At 36.3% G+C, this 20,941-nt stretch overlaps 2 protein-coding genes across 4 annotated transcripts; one reads left to right on the top strand and one right to left on the bottom strand.

The window, feature by feature from the left end:
* Positions 1-2,587: 2,587 nt before the first annotated feature.
* Positions 2,588-8,811, bottom strand: LOC122009532 (mitogen-activated protein kinase kinase 2-like). The gene is made up of 9 exons (XM_042565722.1): positions 8,523-8,811; positions 8,337-8,421; positions 7,236-7,370; positions 4,991-5,215; positions 4,723-4,905; positions 4,406-4,611; positions 3,169-3,214; positions 2,979-3,077; positions 2,588-2,892 (listed from the first exon to the last, which is right to left on the bottom strand). Exons 1-8 carry the CDS (start codon positions 8,597-8,599, stop codon positions 2,988-2,990), a joined length of 1,047 nt encoding a protein of 348 aa, XP_042421656.1. The 5' UTR covers positions 8,600-8,811; the 3' UTR covers positions 2,588-2,892; positions 2,979-2,987.
* A 564-nt stretch (positions 8,812-9,375) lies between these two features.
* LOC122009533 (U-box domain-containing protein 34-like) lies at positions 9,376-13,188 on the top strand. Of its 3 annotated transcripts, XM_042565723.1 has the most exons (10): positions 9,376-9,706; positions 9,780-9,901; positions 9,998-10,110; positions 10,214-10,335; positions 10,408-10,464; positions 10,552-10,745; positions 10,875-10,976; positions 11,391-11,825; positions 11,901-12,647; positions 12,737-13,188. In XM_042565723.1, the coding sequence occupies exons 1-10, from the start codon at positions 9,529-9,531 to the stop codon at positions 12,929-12,931; spliced, it is 2,265 nt and encodes a 754-aa protein (XP_042421657.1). In that variant the 5' UTR covers positions 9,376-9,528; the 3' UTR covers positions 12,932-13,188. The 3 variants fall into 3 exon arrangements, with proteins under 3 accessions (XP_042421657.1, XP_042421659.1, XP_042421658.1); XM_042565725.1 differs by lacking the exons at positions 9,376-9,706; positions 9,780-9,901 and having other exon boundaries at positions 10,175-10,335; XM_042565724.1 differs by lacking the exons at positions 9,376-9,706; positions 9,780-9,901 and having other exon boundaries at positions 10,185-10,335.
* Positions 13,189-20,941: the final 7,753 nt, after the last annotated feature.

Below are 20,941 nucleotides of genomic sequence, written 5' to 3' on the forward strand. Positions count from 1 at the left end.
CTCCAATTGAGGTGCGCAACTATGGAATACTGGACTTCTAGGTCGCTCACCGCAAGTGTTGCCTGATTTACTTTGGCAGCTGATGAAAAACTTTCATGAGATCGGATCGGTTATCCATGTTATCTAATTCATTATTTTTTTTTATATTTCCTACTATTTAAGCTCTTATTTGATTCTTAAAATTTACGCGGCTAAGTATTTAGGCAGAATTATCATTTGATTCATAAAATTCACGCGGCCGAGGATTTAGGTAGAACTATCATTCTCTTCTCGAGAATGGCCACTTGAGGTCTTGTACTTCTCTTGTCTAATAGATTACCGCTAGTTATCTTCCACCCGGGGTTCCAATCTGTCCATAACAATTGAGAGAAATTAATCAAGTTCAAGTGCAATCTCTTTCCCCTTCTCACACTTAATATTTAGTTTTTTTCCGACGACCCAAAGAAGTTGGTGGATTCACATCACTAGGAGTTTCATGTGTTTCTATGGATGTGCACTGGGCAAAGATTTTAATATTTTTTGTTTGTGCTTGTCTCTCTGCATTTCAACTCAAATGATGTGCTCTAACGACTATTCCTTCAGCTTGTTTGTTACACTTTATCGATTTTACCACTTCCCTTCCTTTTCCCAGATAGCAGCGGGAAACAACGCTTTTGCGAGGCTAAACAATTGAAGGTTTCTGTTTCTTATCTTAGTCCATACGCTCAATATGCAAGCCCGTATCATCATTATAGAAAATGCCTGATCCTTTCGTAGAAATAGTGATCTAAGTTGACCTGTAGAAATATATGAACGTTTCAATCACTCTTATGCTTTTAACATTTTTACAGGGTTTGCAACACATAGTAGAGGCTTTCAAAACTGAAAATTTCGACGCGTCTAATATTGATGAAACCATACAGAACGATACTCAACTCACTGGACAACTTGAAGCCGAAGAAGAGCTTGTCCGGTTAGTGATGCCCCCTCCCCCGCTATCACCCTCAAAGATTTATTTGGTTGAAGATTGATAGTAATGATGCAATGAGCGATAACTGTTTTCTATTGATTTTACATCAATTTCTATTCTTCTGCAGGACTATCTCGTTCAGAGTCGTCTCAAGGTTTTTCAAGTCCCTAGACAAATTTTTTTTTAAAGGCCTTTAACGATTTTTTTTAAAAAAATTCTCAAATCATTTTTCATTCGGATTTGGAACCGACGCAGATTTATGTTTTGTGCTAAGAAGTTAAAAAAACAATTTTTAAAAATAGATTTTTATATAAAATTTATTTTTTTATTTTTAACGCAAAATTATTAATTAAAATTTTATATTCAAGTTTTGATAATAAATTATTTATAACAAAAAAAAAAAATATTAATCAGTTAAAGAATTGTCATATACAAGAACTAGCATCAAGATTCAAGACACATGGAAAAAAACCCCCTCTAATTTATGCTCTTACCGAGGAAGAAAGAGTAGGAAGAAAAATTACAGACAAGTGAGGAGAATGACATCTTTGAAAGTATCACTGATGAGCAAGAAAAAAAATATGATGACTACAAAATTGTGAATTGTGATGAGAAAGGAAAAGGGCGGGGAGCATTGATGAGAAAGAAAAAAAAGTTAGAGATTATCTAATATTTTTGAGAGATTGGAAAGAAAGAGTTGATTAGAACTCAAAGCATATAATTAAAATAATAATTATAAAAAAATTACAATAAATGAAATAAAAATAACATAATATTAAAATTGTAAAAAAAAGGAATTAAAAATTTTAAAATGTTAAAAATTATGGCCCTAAATTGAATGTTTGAGGTCCTTTAATTATGTCCCCTCTCCCACTTGTCGACTCTTGTTCTGTCATCTCAAAAAATTTATATATAGACAATTTAGTATTTGTTTTTTTTTCAGAAAAAGATATACAATGTAATATGATTAAAAATAATAAGCTCCAATAAAATTGGAGTGACCTATGCCTTAAGTCGGATCTTCGCCCAAGAACTGATGTGTATACAAACAAACACCTGGATGTATTAGACCATGGGCTTGAGAAATAATCTAAGAACCTCAATAATTCATTGCCATTGGAATCTTTCATCAGATGTGTAAATCCATTTATCTTGGTTCTTTTACTCTTGATTGTTCCAAATGTGTAATTGGAATCTAGCTAAAAGCTTGTTTACTTGCTCTCAAATAAAAGTTTACTAGCAACAAGTCATTTCTTAAGATGCTTTAGTTTTAACAGGTCATCTGTGCTATAGTTTTTTTTTTTTAAAAAAATTAATTTTAAATTTATAGAATTAAAAGAAAGATCGTTTACCTATTATTAAAAAAAAAAAATATCTTCGAATTTAAAAGTTACGAAAGAGATTTTCACATAAAAACTATGACGTCGCTGCTCACCGTTGAGAAATTTAACAATAAAAGTTAAAAATAAAAAAAAATGTTACATAGTGAAAGTATTAATTATAAACGTACTTCGACATTTTAATGGAATATCACCTGAACAAATTAGATGTGTTACATTCTATAAACTTTATGCTCAACTTCGTCGGGAAGTTAAGCATTAATTTATCATAGACTCCAAAACACAGACAAGACATCAGTGAAACCCTGAAAACCCATCCATTGTATATTCCTGCACCAAAGATGTGTGTCATCAACAACCAGCATTACCAAATCGAGTGTGGTATGGTCATTGCATCCGACACAAGTTACGTGATCTCCAGTTGAAACAAGATAGCAAAAATGATCCAATGGCATTACCAAATACATGAAGATAACATCAGCATACAATTCAATACTCTTAACTATGGCCGGCAGTAACAAGCAGCAGTGAAATAGAAAGCAACATCAGTAGCAGCCATGCCTGAAGAGTGAAAAATACTCTGCATCCCGATGATTAAGAACACTGCAAGAATAAATAAAAGTAAAAAATAGTATTCTTTGCCACTTCGAGGTGCGGATAGCGAGAACTAATATAAGACATAGACTTACCGAAATCATTTAGAACGTGGCTAGGGGTGATCCAGCCGTTGTGAAATAGGAAGCAAGATCGATGTTCAGGTCAGCATACATGCTCAAGAAAGGATGTGCCTGTTCAGAATAAATGATGAGATCAAGGGAAAACCAATCTGCCTCTTCGTAAAGCAAAAGAAAAATGAACTAATATGTGACCACGGCGTACCAAGAGCGCCTGTGCAGGTTTTCTATCCATGGGTTTTTTCTGTAAACTGAAACAAAAGTTTCAAATGAGTTATATCATTGAGAAAATATTAACAATCAATTGAGAAGGAACAAGTCCATGTGGAAAAGAAATAGAGAATTATTTAATTCTTATATTTTCTATTTTTAGAAATATCGAACAAAGTTTCAAAATTATCAAAATATTGTGTGAATTTACAAGCCCTATTCTTTTATCTTCCAAAATCTAATATTGCTAAAACAATCTCCAAATTTAAAAACTATCCCTCGCATCTTTCATAAATTAGTTGGATTTATCGAGTCTGAAGTAAAATAACCCTTACATCTTTCATAAATTAGTTTTATGACATCTGCTATAGGTTGGCACTTATATGATAAGATGTAGATTTAAGACCATAGAAAAAGAGAGATATTTACCAGGCATGCTCCTAGGCTCTTGTATCTATGACGCACCATAAAAATTTATCATACAAATGATGGTAGCATCCTCATGAATTAAAGATGAGATGAACTGAGCTGAATTTTTTGAGATTTAGTAGTCTTCTATTGAACGAAGTGTAAATATTTCTCAAATGATACATCAACAATAGGTCTACTAGCTTGAATATGATCATGAAAAATTTTCTTGGATGTACCAATATCAATGATTTGAAGAGGAATTTCCATTAAACAAGGAGAAGCCACAAATAGTTTTCAAGGGTTCTTTTAATAACCTTTGTTTTTCCTAGTGTTCTTGAGTGAGAAATGTTGTAACTTTTCAATGTTACCCAAGCAAATGTAATTAACAAATCCCATAATATGCATTTGAAGATAAACAAAGTATCTTTTTCTGAAACCATAGTAGCACAAATAGACCTGCAAGTCAAGTTTGCTTCTGACCATTGTTTCAACTAGATCATAATAAGATATACAAGATGGTTAAGTGCAGATCATGAATAATCAGATTTTGGTAATACTCCACCAAGAAATTACTTTCACCGATGAAAAAAAAGTAAAGCAAAGTTTAAAATGTTAAAGCAGTTTCCTAATGGAACCACAAAATTTGACCAACCAAATATCCAATTATAACTAATTTCAAGTAATGATTCAACCAAACATCAATTTGAGAAAGAAGCAAATAACAAAAATTATTTAGCATTAAAAGCTACGTTATCCTATATAGAATATTTAAAACCTGAAGTTCAAAAGCACATGTCAGACTTATAAGGTACCATCCTTACCATTCAGAAATAAATGAGGAGAACTCTGCAGAAAACTGATCAGAAGGTGCAAAGGGTGAGGGGCGTTCAACCACTTCTTCAAGAAGTTCATAGAAGCTATCACGAGGTGGATAAGGAAATTGGCCCGTAGCACATTCCAGCATAATAAGACCCAAACTCCAAATGTCACTTACAGGACCATGTTTTTGTCCAGTAATTCTTTCAGGCTGTCAAGGCAAATGTGCCAGTGTGAATGCAGATAAAAGCTTTAGATACAATCCACCAGAGTGTTAAAAGAGCATAACTAGACTAAAAATATAGAACTTATCGATACTTACAGACATGTAATTGTATGTACCAGTAAAGGTGTCACGCTGACCCGAGGAGCTTGCAATTATCACACTAACACCAAAATCAGATATTTTGACTTCGCCTGTATGATTGATCAAAATGTTTGATGGTTTCAAATCACGATGGATAATGTGCTTTTCATGATGCAGATAAATCAAGCCATTTAGCACCTGCAAGAATAAATTACTTTACTCAGAGATGATTTCCTCCCCATACAATCACAAATTATAACTTGTGACGACAATGAGCACTGGCCTGGTTACAGATTGCAGCAAGATATGGCTCCGGAATTGTTCTTACACTCTTCAGAAAATCTGCAAGTGAACCACCATCCATGTACTCCAGAACTATAGAGATAACGCCATTATCATAGAAACATTGATAGCACTGGACAACAAAGGGGCATTGGGTTGCTAGGCTTATCCTAAGTTCCTGAGCAATCTGTTTTCGTATGTCCTCTTGAATGTTCATCTGTATAACCTGGATGTTAAAAGTCATATTAAGAACTTCCGAATATAGAGTAGGTTTGCCACACAACCATAGAACATCATCATGTGTTTCATTTGAATGCTAGGCAGGAAAGCTGTGTGTTGCATTTGAATGTTATATAGGAAACTAATGAAAAATTCTAACTGAAAAGAAACACAAATAATAAAATATAGACTGATGAATGAAAATTTATGAAATCATGTGAAGATTTGATGATAGTGAAAACCTAATATCTTGATGCAAGCAATTATCGTACTGTTCCAATGTGCAAATTGATGATGATCTGTCTACAACTCATGAAGTTTGACAATATTGAAGATATGCAAACATTTCTTTGATTGGTTTAACATAAGACAGAGGATGGAGAAAACTTGAGCTTTTACAGAATATTAGGTACATATTTATATGGTCATGCATCTTTCTCTTAAAGAGCACCTGTAGGTATCCAAATATCCTTTTTTAGAATAAAAAAAAAACAAGATGGCAAACTATTATTTTTTGCAATAGTTAATCCATGCCTCAACTATAAATGTTCCAAAGCAAAAAGTAGAATGTGTTCATCATTTTTTCAATGAAATGCTGATAAGATAATTACTAATTTAAAAACTAACATAAATAACTTATCTAACAAACAAGAGGATCTACCAAAATAAACTTTTATATAATCTCAAAATTTTGAAAATTAAATTTCAAATTTGCATTACTTGGTTAAGCATTATTTAGAAAGTTACAATTACAGCAAATTACCTCCTAGTCCCTTAATTCTACTTGTTTCTTGTCAGTCCTTAAGATATTTACCTCAGCCGTCGGTCTTTGATTTTTTTTTTCTTTTTCTTGCAGATTAGTACAAAATGCATTAAAAATGCATTCATGTTGTCAGATTAAATATTTCAAGCACTTCTATTGTTAAATGTGTTCCCAATATATGTCAAGTTGGATTATTTAAAGGAGAAATACGATGGTAGAGTCAAATTCGGCAACATTAGGCTTGATTGTAGTAGCTACACGTGAGTGATGGTTTTATATGCATCAACATTTTGGAAGGGTTGAATTTCCTATCCATTTGCAGATCTATTCATCTACATTTTATCAATGATGAATCTTTACAATCATTTTGTAAAAGACTGAGCTTTCTAATAACAAACGTATCATTCAGATCAGCCTTACAACAGGGGTGTTTGCTGAATGAAGACGCCAAAAAATTGAATTTAGAGCCTCATTGAGAAAACAGCAATTACAATTTCTTGTTCATATCATTTCATTGAACACTAGATTTAGTAGTGTTTCTTCTTTTTATCCTATTAACAAATGAAAATTTTAAAGCCTTGAAACGAATCTGTAGAGCAAAATATTTGACTTGATTGTTGGCTGCCAGAATCTCAAGGCTATGCTTTCAGGTTCAGGAGATAACTGATGCAGTCTGAATCAGGAAATTATCATCATCATTAAACTGTATTTGTCTGAATCATTTGTGATTGGCTACATAATCTTATCCCTTTAAAGACAATCATGATCAGGAAATACTGTACTAAAATACAGACAAAATATCGAGGCTTTTTTTGCCTAATTTTCAACCAAAAGATCTTAAGCTTAAGGTGCATAGATAAAGAAGCAACGTGATAATACTTCAAGCCAGAGTTTACAAAAGAGTAACAATATGAAACAAAAGGGACAATGATTAAAAATTATCATTGTTTTTTTACAAAAGGAAGGCAAGCTGCAACCTTATTATATTAATATATTATCGTGGAAATGTACAGTAGTGTATGTATATATAATAAGAGAGATCATTTAGTGTCTAATATACACTACCAAGTAACAACACAGTTACACAAACACAGCTATACAAACTCTCCAAAAAGACGGCATCATTGCCAACCACTTGTAATACTAGAGGAAAGTTTTCAGTGTCATATATGACAACGGTAAAAGTGAAAATAAATTCTTCAATGATCAGAATCATAATATAAACATTCCCAATATTAGAATGTATAGGAGACTGATGTTATACCTTAAGAGCAAAAAATTGGCTGGTCCACTTGTGACGAACAAGCTGAACAATTCCACCACTACCTTTTCCAACTACTTTAACTGCATCTAAGTCATCCAAACTCAATGTATTATCCAATGGTTTGATAAGAGGTGGCTGCATTACAATACAAGAAATACTGTGAGACTACAGATTCAGCAGAAGGAACCAATTGTATACAGAAAACTTTAAGTACTAAATTATGAACATGCAAAAAAAGATTAACAATTGACATGTATTACCATGTAGCAGAAGACTATACCATCTACTTTGTGCAATGTAATTCCTTGATTAGACTCAATGGACTGGGATGGGAGCAAAAATAGTATGATACTACATAGGCTAACTGCTACTTGATCAGGTCTACATATTTTTGGAAATCAGAAACTAAAGTTCCATTATGACTACATTATTAGATTAGTAGCCCGATCAGATGGTATGAACTATGCAATACCCACCAGGTTATATGCTGATGGATCTCTCATTACTTCTTACACTCTTCTCTTCCACTTTCTTCTACCTTCTTTCTCTTCCACTTTCTTCTACCTTCGTTCTCCACTAATCGTCTCTGAAACTGTCCAATGGCTTGCATGAGGCTAGCAAGTAATGAACATGAGTCAACTAACCATTTGAAAGTCATCTAAAGAAGTATTTGATAGGCCGACTTCAGCACGGTTATGTAACAAGGAGAAACACAGCCAACAAACAGCAACATGATTTAGGTGGTTACGAGCATATAAAAGGTTATGAGTATAGATTAGGGATTAATATAACTAAAAGAAAATTGACCTTATGGACTATTAGAACTACAAAGGGGTACATGACAATTAACAGTAATTTTACCTTAATAGTCTACACAACTAATATTCAAATCAGACAACATCCAAAACTGTCACTAGAAACTCCTGATATCACACCTCAACATTTCATAGAAATCAGAGGACACCTTGAAATCATAGTTTCTCAATGGCGTATGCCATTGCTATTCCCAAACTTCTTTCATTTTCTTTTTCATGCTGTTCCTTTTCAATTTTTTTTAATCTTCTGGCACAAAAAAAAAAAAAAAAAAAAAGGAAATATTACCCCTCCTTCTTCGCTTTCAGAAACGATTCGAAGTCCATCTTTATTGACGAGAAGATTCCCATCCTTGAAAGTGCCACTCTGTGTCCTACACTCCAAGCAAAAAATTGAGCTACTAACCGAAAGATCAACGATGAAAAGAAAGAACGAATCAAGTACAAATCACAGATGGAAAAGATGATCGATTACAGAAATTTTCCAATAGACTCCTCCTGACGAGGGAGGGAAAGCTTGAGCTTCAGATTTCCAGGCCCCGTCTTCTTCATTGGTATCGGCTCCGCTTCTCCCCCCTTATTCCTCTTCTTCTACTCTTTCTTCCACCGCGACGACAACCAGAAGAAATGCCGGCTCTGATCGAGCGAAGCTTGAGCCTCTCGTCCAAAGGCGGATCAGAGATCCCGACGCATCAGAACGAGCTAAGCTAGAGATGTCGACTTCCAAAAGAGAATCGATCGGGAGAAAAGTCTACCGGAGGATAAAATGGTCGAAAAGTAAGATAACAATTTCATCTCGACCCCCGTGACTTTCACACGTTTTTCAAAAGCACCTTCAAATTTTCAGAATCTTCAATAACTGTGTCTAAACTTTATATATTTTATATGCATCTTAAAATTGACCACTAGAAGATTTATTCAATTTAAATTTTAATTCTTTTATTTGTATGCATCATTAACTCATTTTATAATTTATATGTAAACTAGAAACTTAAAAGAGTCCACTAATTTTCAAATATTAGACACAATGGTCCATTGCAAATCAAAGATAAGACTTTACAAAAGTGTGTGTTCGCTGCTGTACAAATGGTGCCCATATAGAATTCCAAAGTAGAAGTTTGTTGGATCTTATGCAAAGTAAGCATTATGAATATTTCTTAAGTATTGTAGTTAAGCAATCTAATGAAATTACTTTTGCAATTACATATATATTGTTATCTCATATAATTGGATGATTATAATAAAATTGGTAATTAATTTTTAAGGAAGTAGCATTATTAAATATATAAAAAATATATGTATTTATAAACCGCCGTCCGCCGGAAGTTTCGAAGCGTTGACAACATTTTTTGTTTTTCAGTCAATTTCTGGCGGAGCGACTCTTCTTCAAGCCTCAATCTCAACCACACGCAGACCGACGGTGCACCCCTTCGCCCGCCTCCTCTTCCTCCTCCGCCGAACAGTGCACACCGCGCCGCTGGATGATAGCGACCGGCGGAGATTCAGAGGCGGCGATAGCGGTGGCTGTGTGCGGCGGACTCGGTGGCGGCCGCCGTAGCCGCCGCGCTGTCCGCTGGGCTGCCGACCACCTCCTCCCCTACGCCCACCGCGTCGTTCTGGTCCATGTCATCCCCGCCATCGCCTCCATCCCCTCTCCTTGTAATTCCCACTCTTCTTCCTTCCTTAAAACCCTAAAAATGTGGTTTTTAAGTCTTTTATCCTGCTTTTGCAGCGGGGGAACTTGTTCCGGTGGACCTCGTGGGGAGAGACGTGGTGGAGATGTACGTTCAGGATCAGAAATCGAAAGCCCAGCGAGTGTTCTTCGAGTTCAGAAGGCTTTGCGGCACTAGAAATGTGACTGTTACCTCGCTTCCCTGTGTTGCCTTTCCTTTGCGCGTTCCTCTATTGGAATTGAGAAAGTTAGTTTAAAAATTGGACCTTTTTCTGTAGATTGATTCTATTGTCTTGGAAGGAAAAGATCCTGCTTCTGCCCTACTGAAATATGTGTCGGAATCAGGAACTAGGAACCTGGTTTTGGGATGTTCGTCAAATTGGCTGAGAAGGTTTATTTCTTTTCTGTTACACACAGATTATGATTCTTCTAAAATCTATACTCAGTTGTTATAGGTTGTTTTAGGTCAGTTCTTACTGATTGCAACTTCTTAGGATATTAAAAGGTCCGGATGTGCCAATGACAATCCTGAAATACTCGTCCAATATCTGCAACATTTTTGTTGTGTCACGAAGCAAGCTCATTATTAAATTTGCAGATCGATTAGTCTCGGATGGTATGTTTAAAATTCTATCAATGAAACTATACTTGATGTTATGCATCATTCTTGACATATTGTTTCTTGCAGATCCTACATGTAGCTCCCATATAGAAACTATCAGCCGCAAGTTACTTGGTCGAGGAGGTTGCGATAGGAATTCTCTTCTTGATGCTTAATCTTGTTTATATATATTGGAAATTGGTACTAATCCCTTGCCACCTTTGTTAACAGGAGTTGGCTCACACTCTTATACTTGGAGCGACCGGAAGTCATTTGTCAGTACATATTCTGAAACTACTCAATTTAGTGCAGTACATGAAGGAGAACAAAGTAATAGAATACTATCAGTTCCAACCCACAAGAAATTCGGTTTTCTGGCATCTATTAAACGCATGCATTTGGCAGTCTTCCAAACAATGAAAAAGGTTCTCTTTCTATCAGAGTATCTAGTATGCATTTTAGAGCTTCTATGACTATCACTAATGAATTATTCTTACTGACTAGCTTGTAAATGTTTTATCCAATAATGGGTTCTCGTATGAAACAATCTTCAGAGTGAACCTTTGCCTGGAGTATCAAAGTTAAAGAAAGAGTTACAAGACACTATCGCTAAGTATCATCAAGTTTGTGATGATTTGGTTGATGCGAAGACGAAGGTTGGCGTTTTTTCCTTGTTATTTTTAATGAAAGATTGAATTATATAATGAGTCTTTCATACAAAAAAAACATATTGCTTACTTTATTCTGGTGTAGACTTATCTTAGTTTTGATCGATAAATGGACATCTAACCCTTGCAACTCTGGCAATTTGGAAGTATCATTATACTTATTCAATTCTGTTAGGATGTTTTGGCTTTTTCTTAAGGAATATGCACTCCATTATTCCTTTTCCATCAATCCACATATATTTTCTTCTTCAAAACCATTGTGTATGTTCTTTTTAATTGTTTATCTTTTCTAGATGACTGGGATGTTTTGGTTTTTTTAGAGGGATATGTAAATAACTATTGCTTTCCCATCAATTCATATACTTTATTGCCTCTAAACCATTCAACACATTCTTTATGCAGGTTCATTTACTTTCTACTGAATGCTCGGAAGATGAAAAGAAACTAAAGGTTGCATCAGACAGAGAGGAAGCTTTGAAAAGGATTGCTGCAGAAGAAAGAACTGAGCATTTGGAAGCGGTGAAAGAAGTTGAGGAAGCAAAGCAATTTAGTTCACATATGCAAGAGGCCCTAGAAAGACAAAAAGCAGTAGGATTAGCTGGCAAAGTGTCGTTCGAGAAATCAGAAATAATAGATGCTTATTTTTTAAATAGCAATTGGTGCCGAAGATATTCAAAGGATGAAATAGAATATGCGACTGATAACTTCTCCGAAGCCAAGAAAATAGGAGAGGGAAGCTGTGGCAGTGTCTACAAGTGCACCCTTGATCATACCCCTGTAGCCGTCAAGGTTCTTCTTCAAAATGCACACGACAAGAAAGAGCAGTTTCTTAGAGAGGTAAATTTCAATCATGAAATGCATATCAACTATCAGCTAGAGATGATAAACAAAACCAGTTTCAATCTTCTGCAGGTAGAAATTCTTAGCCAACTACATCATCCTCACATGCTTTTGCTGCTTGGAGTCTGCCTTGAGAATGCTTGTCTTGTGTATGAATACATGGAAAATGGAAGCCTTGAAGATCAGCTTTTCGGTCATGGCAAGAAGCCACTTCCTTGTATTATTCGATTCCGGATTCTTTATGAAGTAGCTTGTGGCCTTGCTTTTCTACATGGTAACAAACCTGAGCCTATCGTTCACCGTGATCTTAAACCAGCGAACATTTTGTTGGATAGAAACTATGTGAGCAAGATTGGAGATGTCGGACTAGCTAGACTCCTCTATGATGTTGCGCCTGATGCACTCACTGAATACAAAGAAACTATTCTTGCTGGAACATTCTTTTACATGGATCCTGAATACCAAAGAACCGGCACAATCCGCCCCAAGTCTGATATCTATGCCTGGGGCGTGATTGCACTTCAATTGCTGACCGGGAAGCATCCAAATGGATTGATAGTCAGTGTGGAAAATGCTATCAAACAAGGAACCTTCTCTAATTTACTCAACCCGTCAATCACAGATTGGGCCCTTACCGAGGCGGAGAGATTAGCTAAACTTGCTTTGCAGTGCACACAATTAAGGTGCAGGGATCGACCTGATCTTGATCTGGAAATTTTACCAGTGCTTGAAGATATATTGAACAAAGGGAATACTTATTCCAATCTGAAACGAAACAGCATGGATGTGCCAAAGCATTTTTTCTGTCCCATACTACAGGTATAACTTAATCTCTCATTTAAATTCTCATACAGCTTTAACCTATCCTTTTTCAGTTTTCAGTAGAAATGTTTGCAATCTCTACACAGGAGGTGATGGCCAACCCCTATGTCGCGGCTGATGGTTATACATACGAATACAGGGCTATCAAATCATGGCTTGGGAAATATGATACATCTCCTGTGACCGAACTGAGGTTTTCACACAGGTCCATAATCCCTAATCTCTCATTGCGTTCAGCCATACAAGAATGGAAGTTGCAGGTAGCTTTCTCGCCTCTTTGAATCAAGAAGAGTGTGATCTATTTGTTTGAATGTGGACTTTTTTATTTATATAAAAAGAGAAAATATTTGTAGTGTAAAAAAATTGTAAAAGAAACAAAAGGAGAAAAAAATATTTGATTTTGAAATTATTTGTCTTGTTTAGATTTTAGAATAAGGCTGTATGCTCCAAATTTGCATAGTAAGAAATGGAAAGACAGGCTAAGCTTGGTTTTTGTATGTTTGTGCACAAAAATGAATTGAAATTATCTTTCATATTTTATTGTTGATACAGATAATGTGTTTATCGTGTTAACGATCACCCAATGTTAATTTGTTTTAATTTCTGAAGGCATGAAAACATTTAACCATTCTTTCACAAAGACTAAAAATATAGTAAAGCAATGAAAACTAAATTGAGAAAGCAGTAGTCGAACTCAATACTTGACTCGGCTAAATACAGGTAATTTACCTTAGCATAACGTTCCTTTGTATATATAGAGAGGTCTGAAAAAATTTTAATATATTGTGTCAATCCGTGGGGCAACAATTGGTATTAAAGCGGATGACTCAAGTTAACAAGATTAACACATTGAAGCAATGGTGGCTTTCAATCTACATCAGTAAAATATAATGGGCAATCCTTGCTGGATATGATGATGCAAAGGAAAATAAAGGAAAACATCTTTAGAAAAAATTGAGCAAATGAAGACACTAAACCATTAAAAAAGGCAATAAAATTTTGATCAACATTGGTAAATTTACATCATTAAACCGAGAGTCGACGACAACTAAAGTTGAGTGGCAACTATAAACCCAGAAGTCGACGAAAACAACAGTTGAGCGGCGGCTATAAACCCTAGCGTTGTCATTCGGGAAGAATCGGAGCTAAGCGACAGCTTTAAACCCGAGCACAATGTAATTTGAGAGTCGAGCGACGATTATAAAATCTTGAGCCTTGATAACTAATTAACTGAGCGACGACTATAAACTCGAGTATAATGGAGATAAACAGTCGAGTGGAGACTATAAAATCTGGATAACCAATATTCAATAATCAAGTGGCGACTATAAACCCCGATTTAACAGCCGAATGACGACTATAAAACCTAGCTGGCGTCAAATACTCCTAATTCGACCGGGCAAATCATAAGTGAGCGAAGAAGAATCCTCGCATGAAAATGTCAAGAGTGGGAGATGCTCGACTCGATTGAGCCAAGCGTCCGTTCTTATTTTCTACAACGGGTTGCCACTCGGTCGTGACTCAGGGTATTCAAACTATTGTACTGGGTAACTAAGTTAAATGAAAAATGAAAAGCACTGAGCGGGGATGCATGGATTAGTACTTGGTAGCTTCAAGAATGATGTATGGAACCGAACGGGTGAACATTGTTTCACACTTGGAAGACGTCGAGGGTAAGACACTATACGCGCAGGTCGGAGGAACGTTGATTCATACTTGGAAATTTTTACAAAAAACTAGAGAAAGTACAAAAAGCTGATAAGAAACTTGAGAAGAAAAACTACTCTAGATCAGCAACGACTTCCTTGGGGAGTGAGGCCACAAGCTCATCCTTTCGAACGGAATCAACGGAGACATCAGCAGACAAGTGGTTGTAATCCTTCAGCTGTTGGACGGTGCTTGCTATGCCGAGGTCAAAAAGCCATAGAATCCGATAAGAGAAGAGCTGATTAAAGCTTTTCGAGCAGAGCTCGTCCTCTTGATACTTAGCCAGCTGGGCCCCGGGCGCCTCCATCTCGGCCTTCAGAGATTTCAGCTTGGTGTCTTGGTCGGTGATTTTTTGTTACTCCGCCGATTGGCTCAATTGTTTTTGCGTCAAAGCTACCTTAGTTTCCTTGAGCTTCTTGTCCAAGGCCTGAGCCTCGAGGTTTTTCTTCTCCAGATTCTCTATTGCGTGGAGTTTTCGAGTGCTCGCTGATTTGACCTTGGAGTCAAAATCTTTGGCTTGCTTGTTGAGCCTGCTATGGCTCTTTTCTTCTTTGTTGATAACGCCCGCTTGGATCCCACCAGTTATTCGGATGACTTTTCTAAATCCTCCTTCAACTGAGCAACCTTAGCGGTGAGCACTTCGATAGCAGCTCAGGATGCACTTGCTCCACAAATCGAGGCCCGTAGCTGCTTATTTTCATGCTTGAGGAAGGCCAACCTTTGGCACATCGTCAAACTCTCCACCTAGAACTGTAAAAAGTATGAGTTAAAACGGTGCAGCAAAGGCGAATAACGACTCTTAGGGAATGTACCATGGTAGATTTTTGAGTGAAGCCGTCAGCTAGTTCCCTGGGCGAAATGGTCATCGCCCTACTCTAGGCATCCGCCTAGGTCTAAGCCAGAGGACCTTGAATGTGGATCGTGTGCTCAGGCGATCGGGGCGTGTCATTGTGGGGGGAGGCCCAAGGCGGTAGGAGGGTGTAGGCCCAAGTGGACATATCATGCTATTGTGGAGAGCTCTAAAGTCTCTTCGAGCCTACAATAGATTGTTGGATCGAGACGTGCTAGAGGGGGGGGGGGGGGGGGTGAATAGCACTCGTGGCTAAATCGTTTGATTTGTAAAACACTCGAGTAATTAAAACGCAGCGGAATAAAAAGGCAAACACACAAACACAGAGGAATTTACTTCGTTCGGAGCCTAAGGCTACTCCTACTCGAAGGCCCGCGATCCTTGATCGCTTCCGGTGGGCAACAACTATAAGCTCGATTATTACAGTCTAAGTATTACAAAAGATGCGATAAAAGAAATCTATAGCGACGATGAAAAAGAGGAATCTTGGAGCTCTGGGTCGTCGTAGACTTGTAGCAGCACTTCCAGGAGTCTTTCGGAGCAGCACGTTGAGTAAAGAAGACTTGGAACTCGTTTTCCTGGTGCTGCTGCTCGAGACCCCTTATAAAGGGTGTTCAAGGCGCCTTGAAGCCCTTCAAGGCGCCTTAAACAGGCCGAGTCACCCGCGGAGATCAGCACAGACTTGGTCGAACTTCATCCAGTTCAAGGCGCCTTCAGCCTACCCAAGGCGCCTTCAACCTTCGACCCAAGGTGCCTTGAACTTCATCTAAGGCGCCTTTTCCTGGTTCGCACCCGAGGCGCCTCCAAGCTCCATGGAGGCGCCTCGGACACTGTTCATCCGAGTTGTAACTTGCTCCTTTGTTCCTGCAAAATGTGTTAGTCCCAAACACATACCCTGCAAAACAAAGTTAGCACAGAAACATAATGAATGATAATAATGAAAGTTTTGACAGCATTCGAACTGTTCGGGTCTGACTTCAGGTTTCCCCCCGGAAACCCTAGGTCCACCCGACGCCTACTGTTCCCTCTATGGGGAACGCATCCTCACCTACTCCACTCAGGAGATTTACCTGTTGCCAGTACAATCCTCCAGATCGACTGGACTTTTGTTTAGCACTCGACGCTTCCGGACTTTCTGCTGGACATACGCTTCCCGGCTAGTCCAGTCTTTCACCTGGTTCGCGACACCAGGACTTTCCACCTAGGGTTACCACCCCCTAGGACTTTTGCCTGAAGCCATCGACCTGCCAAGACTTTTCGCATAGGGTTACCACCCCCTATGACCTAGGGTTACCACCCCCTAGGATTTTTCCCTTTGCCTAACCGCAGCTAGGACTTTTCTCCACCTAGGGTTACCACCCCCTAGGACCTAGGGTTACCACCCCCTAGGGTTTTTCACCTGCCTAACCGCAGTTAGGACTTTTCTCCACCTAGGGTTACCAGCCCCTAGGACCTAGGGTTACCACCCCCTAGGGTTTTCACCTGCCTAACCGTAGTTAGGACTTTCCTGAAACCTTATTCAACATGTTAGATAACAGACAATCTTAGCTTTGAATCCCTTTGTCATTATCAAAACTTAGGTTCAATCGTCGGATGCTTCCTGCACCAACAATCTCCCCCTTTTTGATTATGGCAACAAAAATTCAAAGTTAAGAAAATAATGCCATTAAAAGATAAGCATGAAAATACAAGCATAATGATAGTTAAGTGCAGAGCTAAATTAAGTGCAGAGCTCCCCCTTAATATAAAGACTCCCCCTTAATAAAAGCTCACTTTTTAAAATTTGAATTTCTTTCAATTTTCTTTAATTCTTTGAATTTTCTTCTACTCTCCCCCTTTGCCATATATCAAAAATCAATTGAAAGCAAGTTTTAAGATTTTAAGAAAACAATCTTTTTGAGAGAAGGAAGAAGAAGGTTTGTGAAACTTAGTTAAACGGAATATTTTTCACTTAAGTTTAAAAGGCTAATATATGGATTATTTCGAATGATGTCTTTAGCCACTTTTGAGACTTAGTTGTTTTTAGAATGACATACCTAACTAAAGTTAGAAAAACTTAGCTAGATTTTTTTTTTTTTAAATTTTGGAGCCAAGTTGTTTGTAGAGAAATTTAAAGTCTCAATTTACTTAGCAAAAGTCTTTTGAAAGCAATGAGTTAAATTTTGCAAGTAAAGAAATATGCTTTTTAATACTTTTAACTTAGAAAAGTATTTTAACATTTAGAGTTAAAATTTGTAAGGTGGCTAAGTTTGAGAAAGTTTGAAGGTTGCTCTATGAGTCACTTTAGCTAAACCTTTTGCAAACAATGAATGTAGGTTCAGTTTAAAAGGTACTTAGCGTTAAAACTTAATTTTGAAAAGATAGGAGTAAGAATTTGTTATTATTATTATTTTTTTTTTGGATAAAGAGGGAGTGACTAAATGTTTAATTTAGGTTATCTATTTTAGTTGGTCTTTATGTCCAAGCATGAGGTTAAATAGATTTTAAGTTGTCTGGATTGTTTTGTTCAGGTATCATAGCCCTAAAGTATGAGCATGCTCAAACTTCAACTCTCCATTTCCTTCAGGACTAATTCCATATTCTTGTAAGTCTAGTAAATTTAGGGGAGCAAGATTTTCAAGTTAGTTTTTCAAGTATTTTTCAAAGGATTTTGAAATTAGTTTTCCAAAGATTTTTAAAATGATTTTGAAAATAGTTTTGAAATTAAGGTTTAAAAGATTAAACTAATTTTTCAAAGATTTTGAAATTATGTTTAAAAATAATTTAAAAGATTTTGAAATGATTTTGAAATTAAGTTTAAAATGATTTTGAAATGATTTTTCAAAGATTTAAAATGATTTCGAAATTAAGTTTTGAAAAAGATTTTAAAATGATTTTTGAAAAGATTTTAAAATGATTTTGAAATTAAGTTTTGAAGAAGATTTTAAAATGATTTTTGAAAAGATTTTAAAATGATTTTGAAAAGAATTTTCAAATAATTTTGAAATTGATTTTTAAAAGATTTTAAAATAATTTTGAAATTAATTTTGAAAAGTTTTTGAAAAGAATTTTCAAATAATTTTGAAATTGATTTTGAAATGATTTTAAAATAATTTTGAAATTGATTTTTAAAAGATTTTAAAATAATTTTTGAAATTAATTTTGAAAAGTTTTTGAAAAGAATTTTCAAATAATTTTGAAATTGATTTTGAAAAGATTTTTCAAATAAATTTTGAAAAGATTTTGAAAAGAATTTAAAATAATTTAATTGATTATAGAATTATAGTTATGAGTTTAATTTGAATTTTAAATTCCTTAGTCATCTCACCCGATCTAAGTTTTCAATCAGGTAATCCTATAATTTTTGTGAGATGAATTGAGGTTCAATTTAAGGGTTTGGTTTAACTTTGTGTTAGATTTAGATTTAGTTTTGGGTTCAACAAGTAAACATTCTTTGGATAAACTTCTGGGCTATGGTGAGTCACAAGGAACTCATTAAAGTAACCATGCCTTCGAAGTTTCCAAATAGTCCTACCCACTGAACTTAGTACAAAACCTTGGTCTAACTAGTTAGGATCCATTTAAGGGTAGCTTCAGTCAGTTCCACTTGGCTAAATGCACCAGGTCGAAACCATATCTTCCTAGACATGCGATGTCCAAGCTTCCCTAACGTACTATCATCCAAAAACTTCACCAGTACTGTGGTTCAAGTTAAACTTATCCCGTTTTAATCTAACCTTAATTACCCTGCCGGGTAATCTGTTCTTGTTTTACCAATTTCGGATAAATTAGGTTCAGTTACCCTATCGGGTAGTTCAGTTGGAGGTGCCAGCTAGTTTGGATCTTCCATCTATTTTTCAAATTTTTTTTTAATTTAATTTTAAATTTTGAATTTAATTTCGAATTTTAATTTTAATTTTGAATTTTAAATTTAATTTCAAATTTTGAATTTTAATTTTGAATTTCAAATTTCAAATTTTGAATTTTGAATTTAATTTCAAATTTTAAATTTAATTTTTAAATTTTTAAGATTGTTTTTTTTTGCTCCCCCTGGATCATAGCCTCGATATGGTCTATCGAGGTAGTGTATTTGATCCTTTGGGACCCAATATTGACCAAGTCCAACTTGATTGACCAAGTTGGACTTAGGTACCCATGCTTGGACTACCTTTATATTATTTCTATTAACTAATGATAAATACGATTTGTATTTCGTTTTGGTCTTAAATCCAAGTCCGGCTTTGTTGTAAATGGCTCGCTGTTTTCCAAGAATCAGATCCAGATTCTTGGAATCCAAGGTGAACCGTTCCAATGTGTTCTTGAGTTCTTTAATTTGAGCTTTCAGATTGGAATTTTCTTCCTCAAGTTGTTGGACTTGAGTTGAACTTCCAATTTGAACTGACTCAGTTAAAGAACTCGAGTCAGTCGTTTCCTTAAGGGTTGTTACCTCCTTTTGGAGCGACTTAACCCGGACGTTGGATTTAGCCAATTTTTTAAGCAAGTATGGAATTAAATTTTGCGAGTCATCTAAGTTAATACTAGACATTAAAGCACTTACTGTGGGTTTTGGTCCTTCGGAAACGGAAGCGGATCCGTGGCTTCGCTCGGACTCGGTGTCTGATTCGCTCTCGGTCTCTGAATCGGACTCGAACTCGGACTCGGTGTCGATAATGTTCGCTAGTACTGGTAGAGCGAGAAGGCTCGGTTGCTCTTCAACGGATCCGGATTCATCTGATGACTCAGACCAGGTTGCTTTCAACATATGTTTCTCTGTCTTACTTGTACCTGCAACCATCGTAATACCTTCCTCGGCCGAAGTAGTATCATTCTGTTCATCCAATTCAAATAAATCATTTAAATCATGTTTACTTGTGTTTGACATACCTTCGTGAAGTTCTATCAGATTCTCCCACAGCTCCTTGGCGCTTGAGAATGGGCCGGCACGATTCAGCTCCTTATTCGTTAAGCCGCACTGAAGTGTATACGTTGCTTTTGCGTTTGCTTCTACCTTTTTGATAAGGTTCGCGTCCCAATTCTCGTACGGTAGTGGCTTGCCGACACCGTCAGTTGGCAGGTGAAGCCCAGTTTTGACGATCATCCAGACTTCAAAGTGAGTCTGGAGATACGCTTCCATCCGACCCTTCCAGTCTCCGAAATCATCTCTGGAGAAGAGCGGTGGGCGAGCAGTGTTATAGCCTTCTTGGAGAGCCATTGAATCTTGCACGAAAAAATGAGCAAAAAAACTTGTCCCAGGACTTAATCCTGGATTAGTAGTGTGGTAGAAGGATAGAAAAAGAAATTTACGAGTTTCAAGAAAAAATAATAAAATAATAATAAAATATTATTTAAAAATATTAAAAAATATTATTTCAAATTTTGTCAAATTCAATATTTTATCAATACTAATAAATCGTGAAAGGATGAAAATGTATTTTTCGAAAATAATTTTGGAGGGAAAAAACGAAAGGCGTAAGGTTTTATTTTTACCCTATAAACACGACAAAGCCACAAAAAAAATGCTTGAATGGTGGTTGCACCAGTTCAAACCGTCCCCGCTCTGATACCAATTGTTGGATCGAGACGTGCTAGAGGGGGGGGGGTGAATAGCACTCGTGGCTAAATCGTTCGATTTGTAAAACACTCGAGTAATTAAAACGCAGCGGAATAAAAAGGCAAACACACAAATACAGAGGAATTTACTTCGTTCGGAGCCTAAGGCGACTCCTACTCGAAGGCCCGCGATCCTTGATCGCTT

This window comes from Zingiber officinale, chromosome 8A (assembly GCF_018446385.1).
Source record: "Zingiber officinale cultivar Zhangliang chromosome 8A, Zo_v1.1, whole genome shotgun sequence".
Taxonomy (NCBI): Eukaryota; Viridiplantae; Streptophyta; class Magnoliopsida; order Zingiberales; family Zingiberaceae; genus Zingiber; species Zingiber officinale.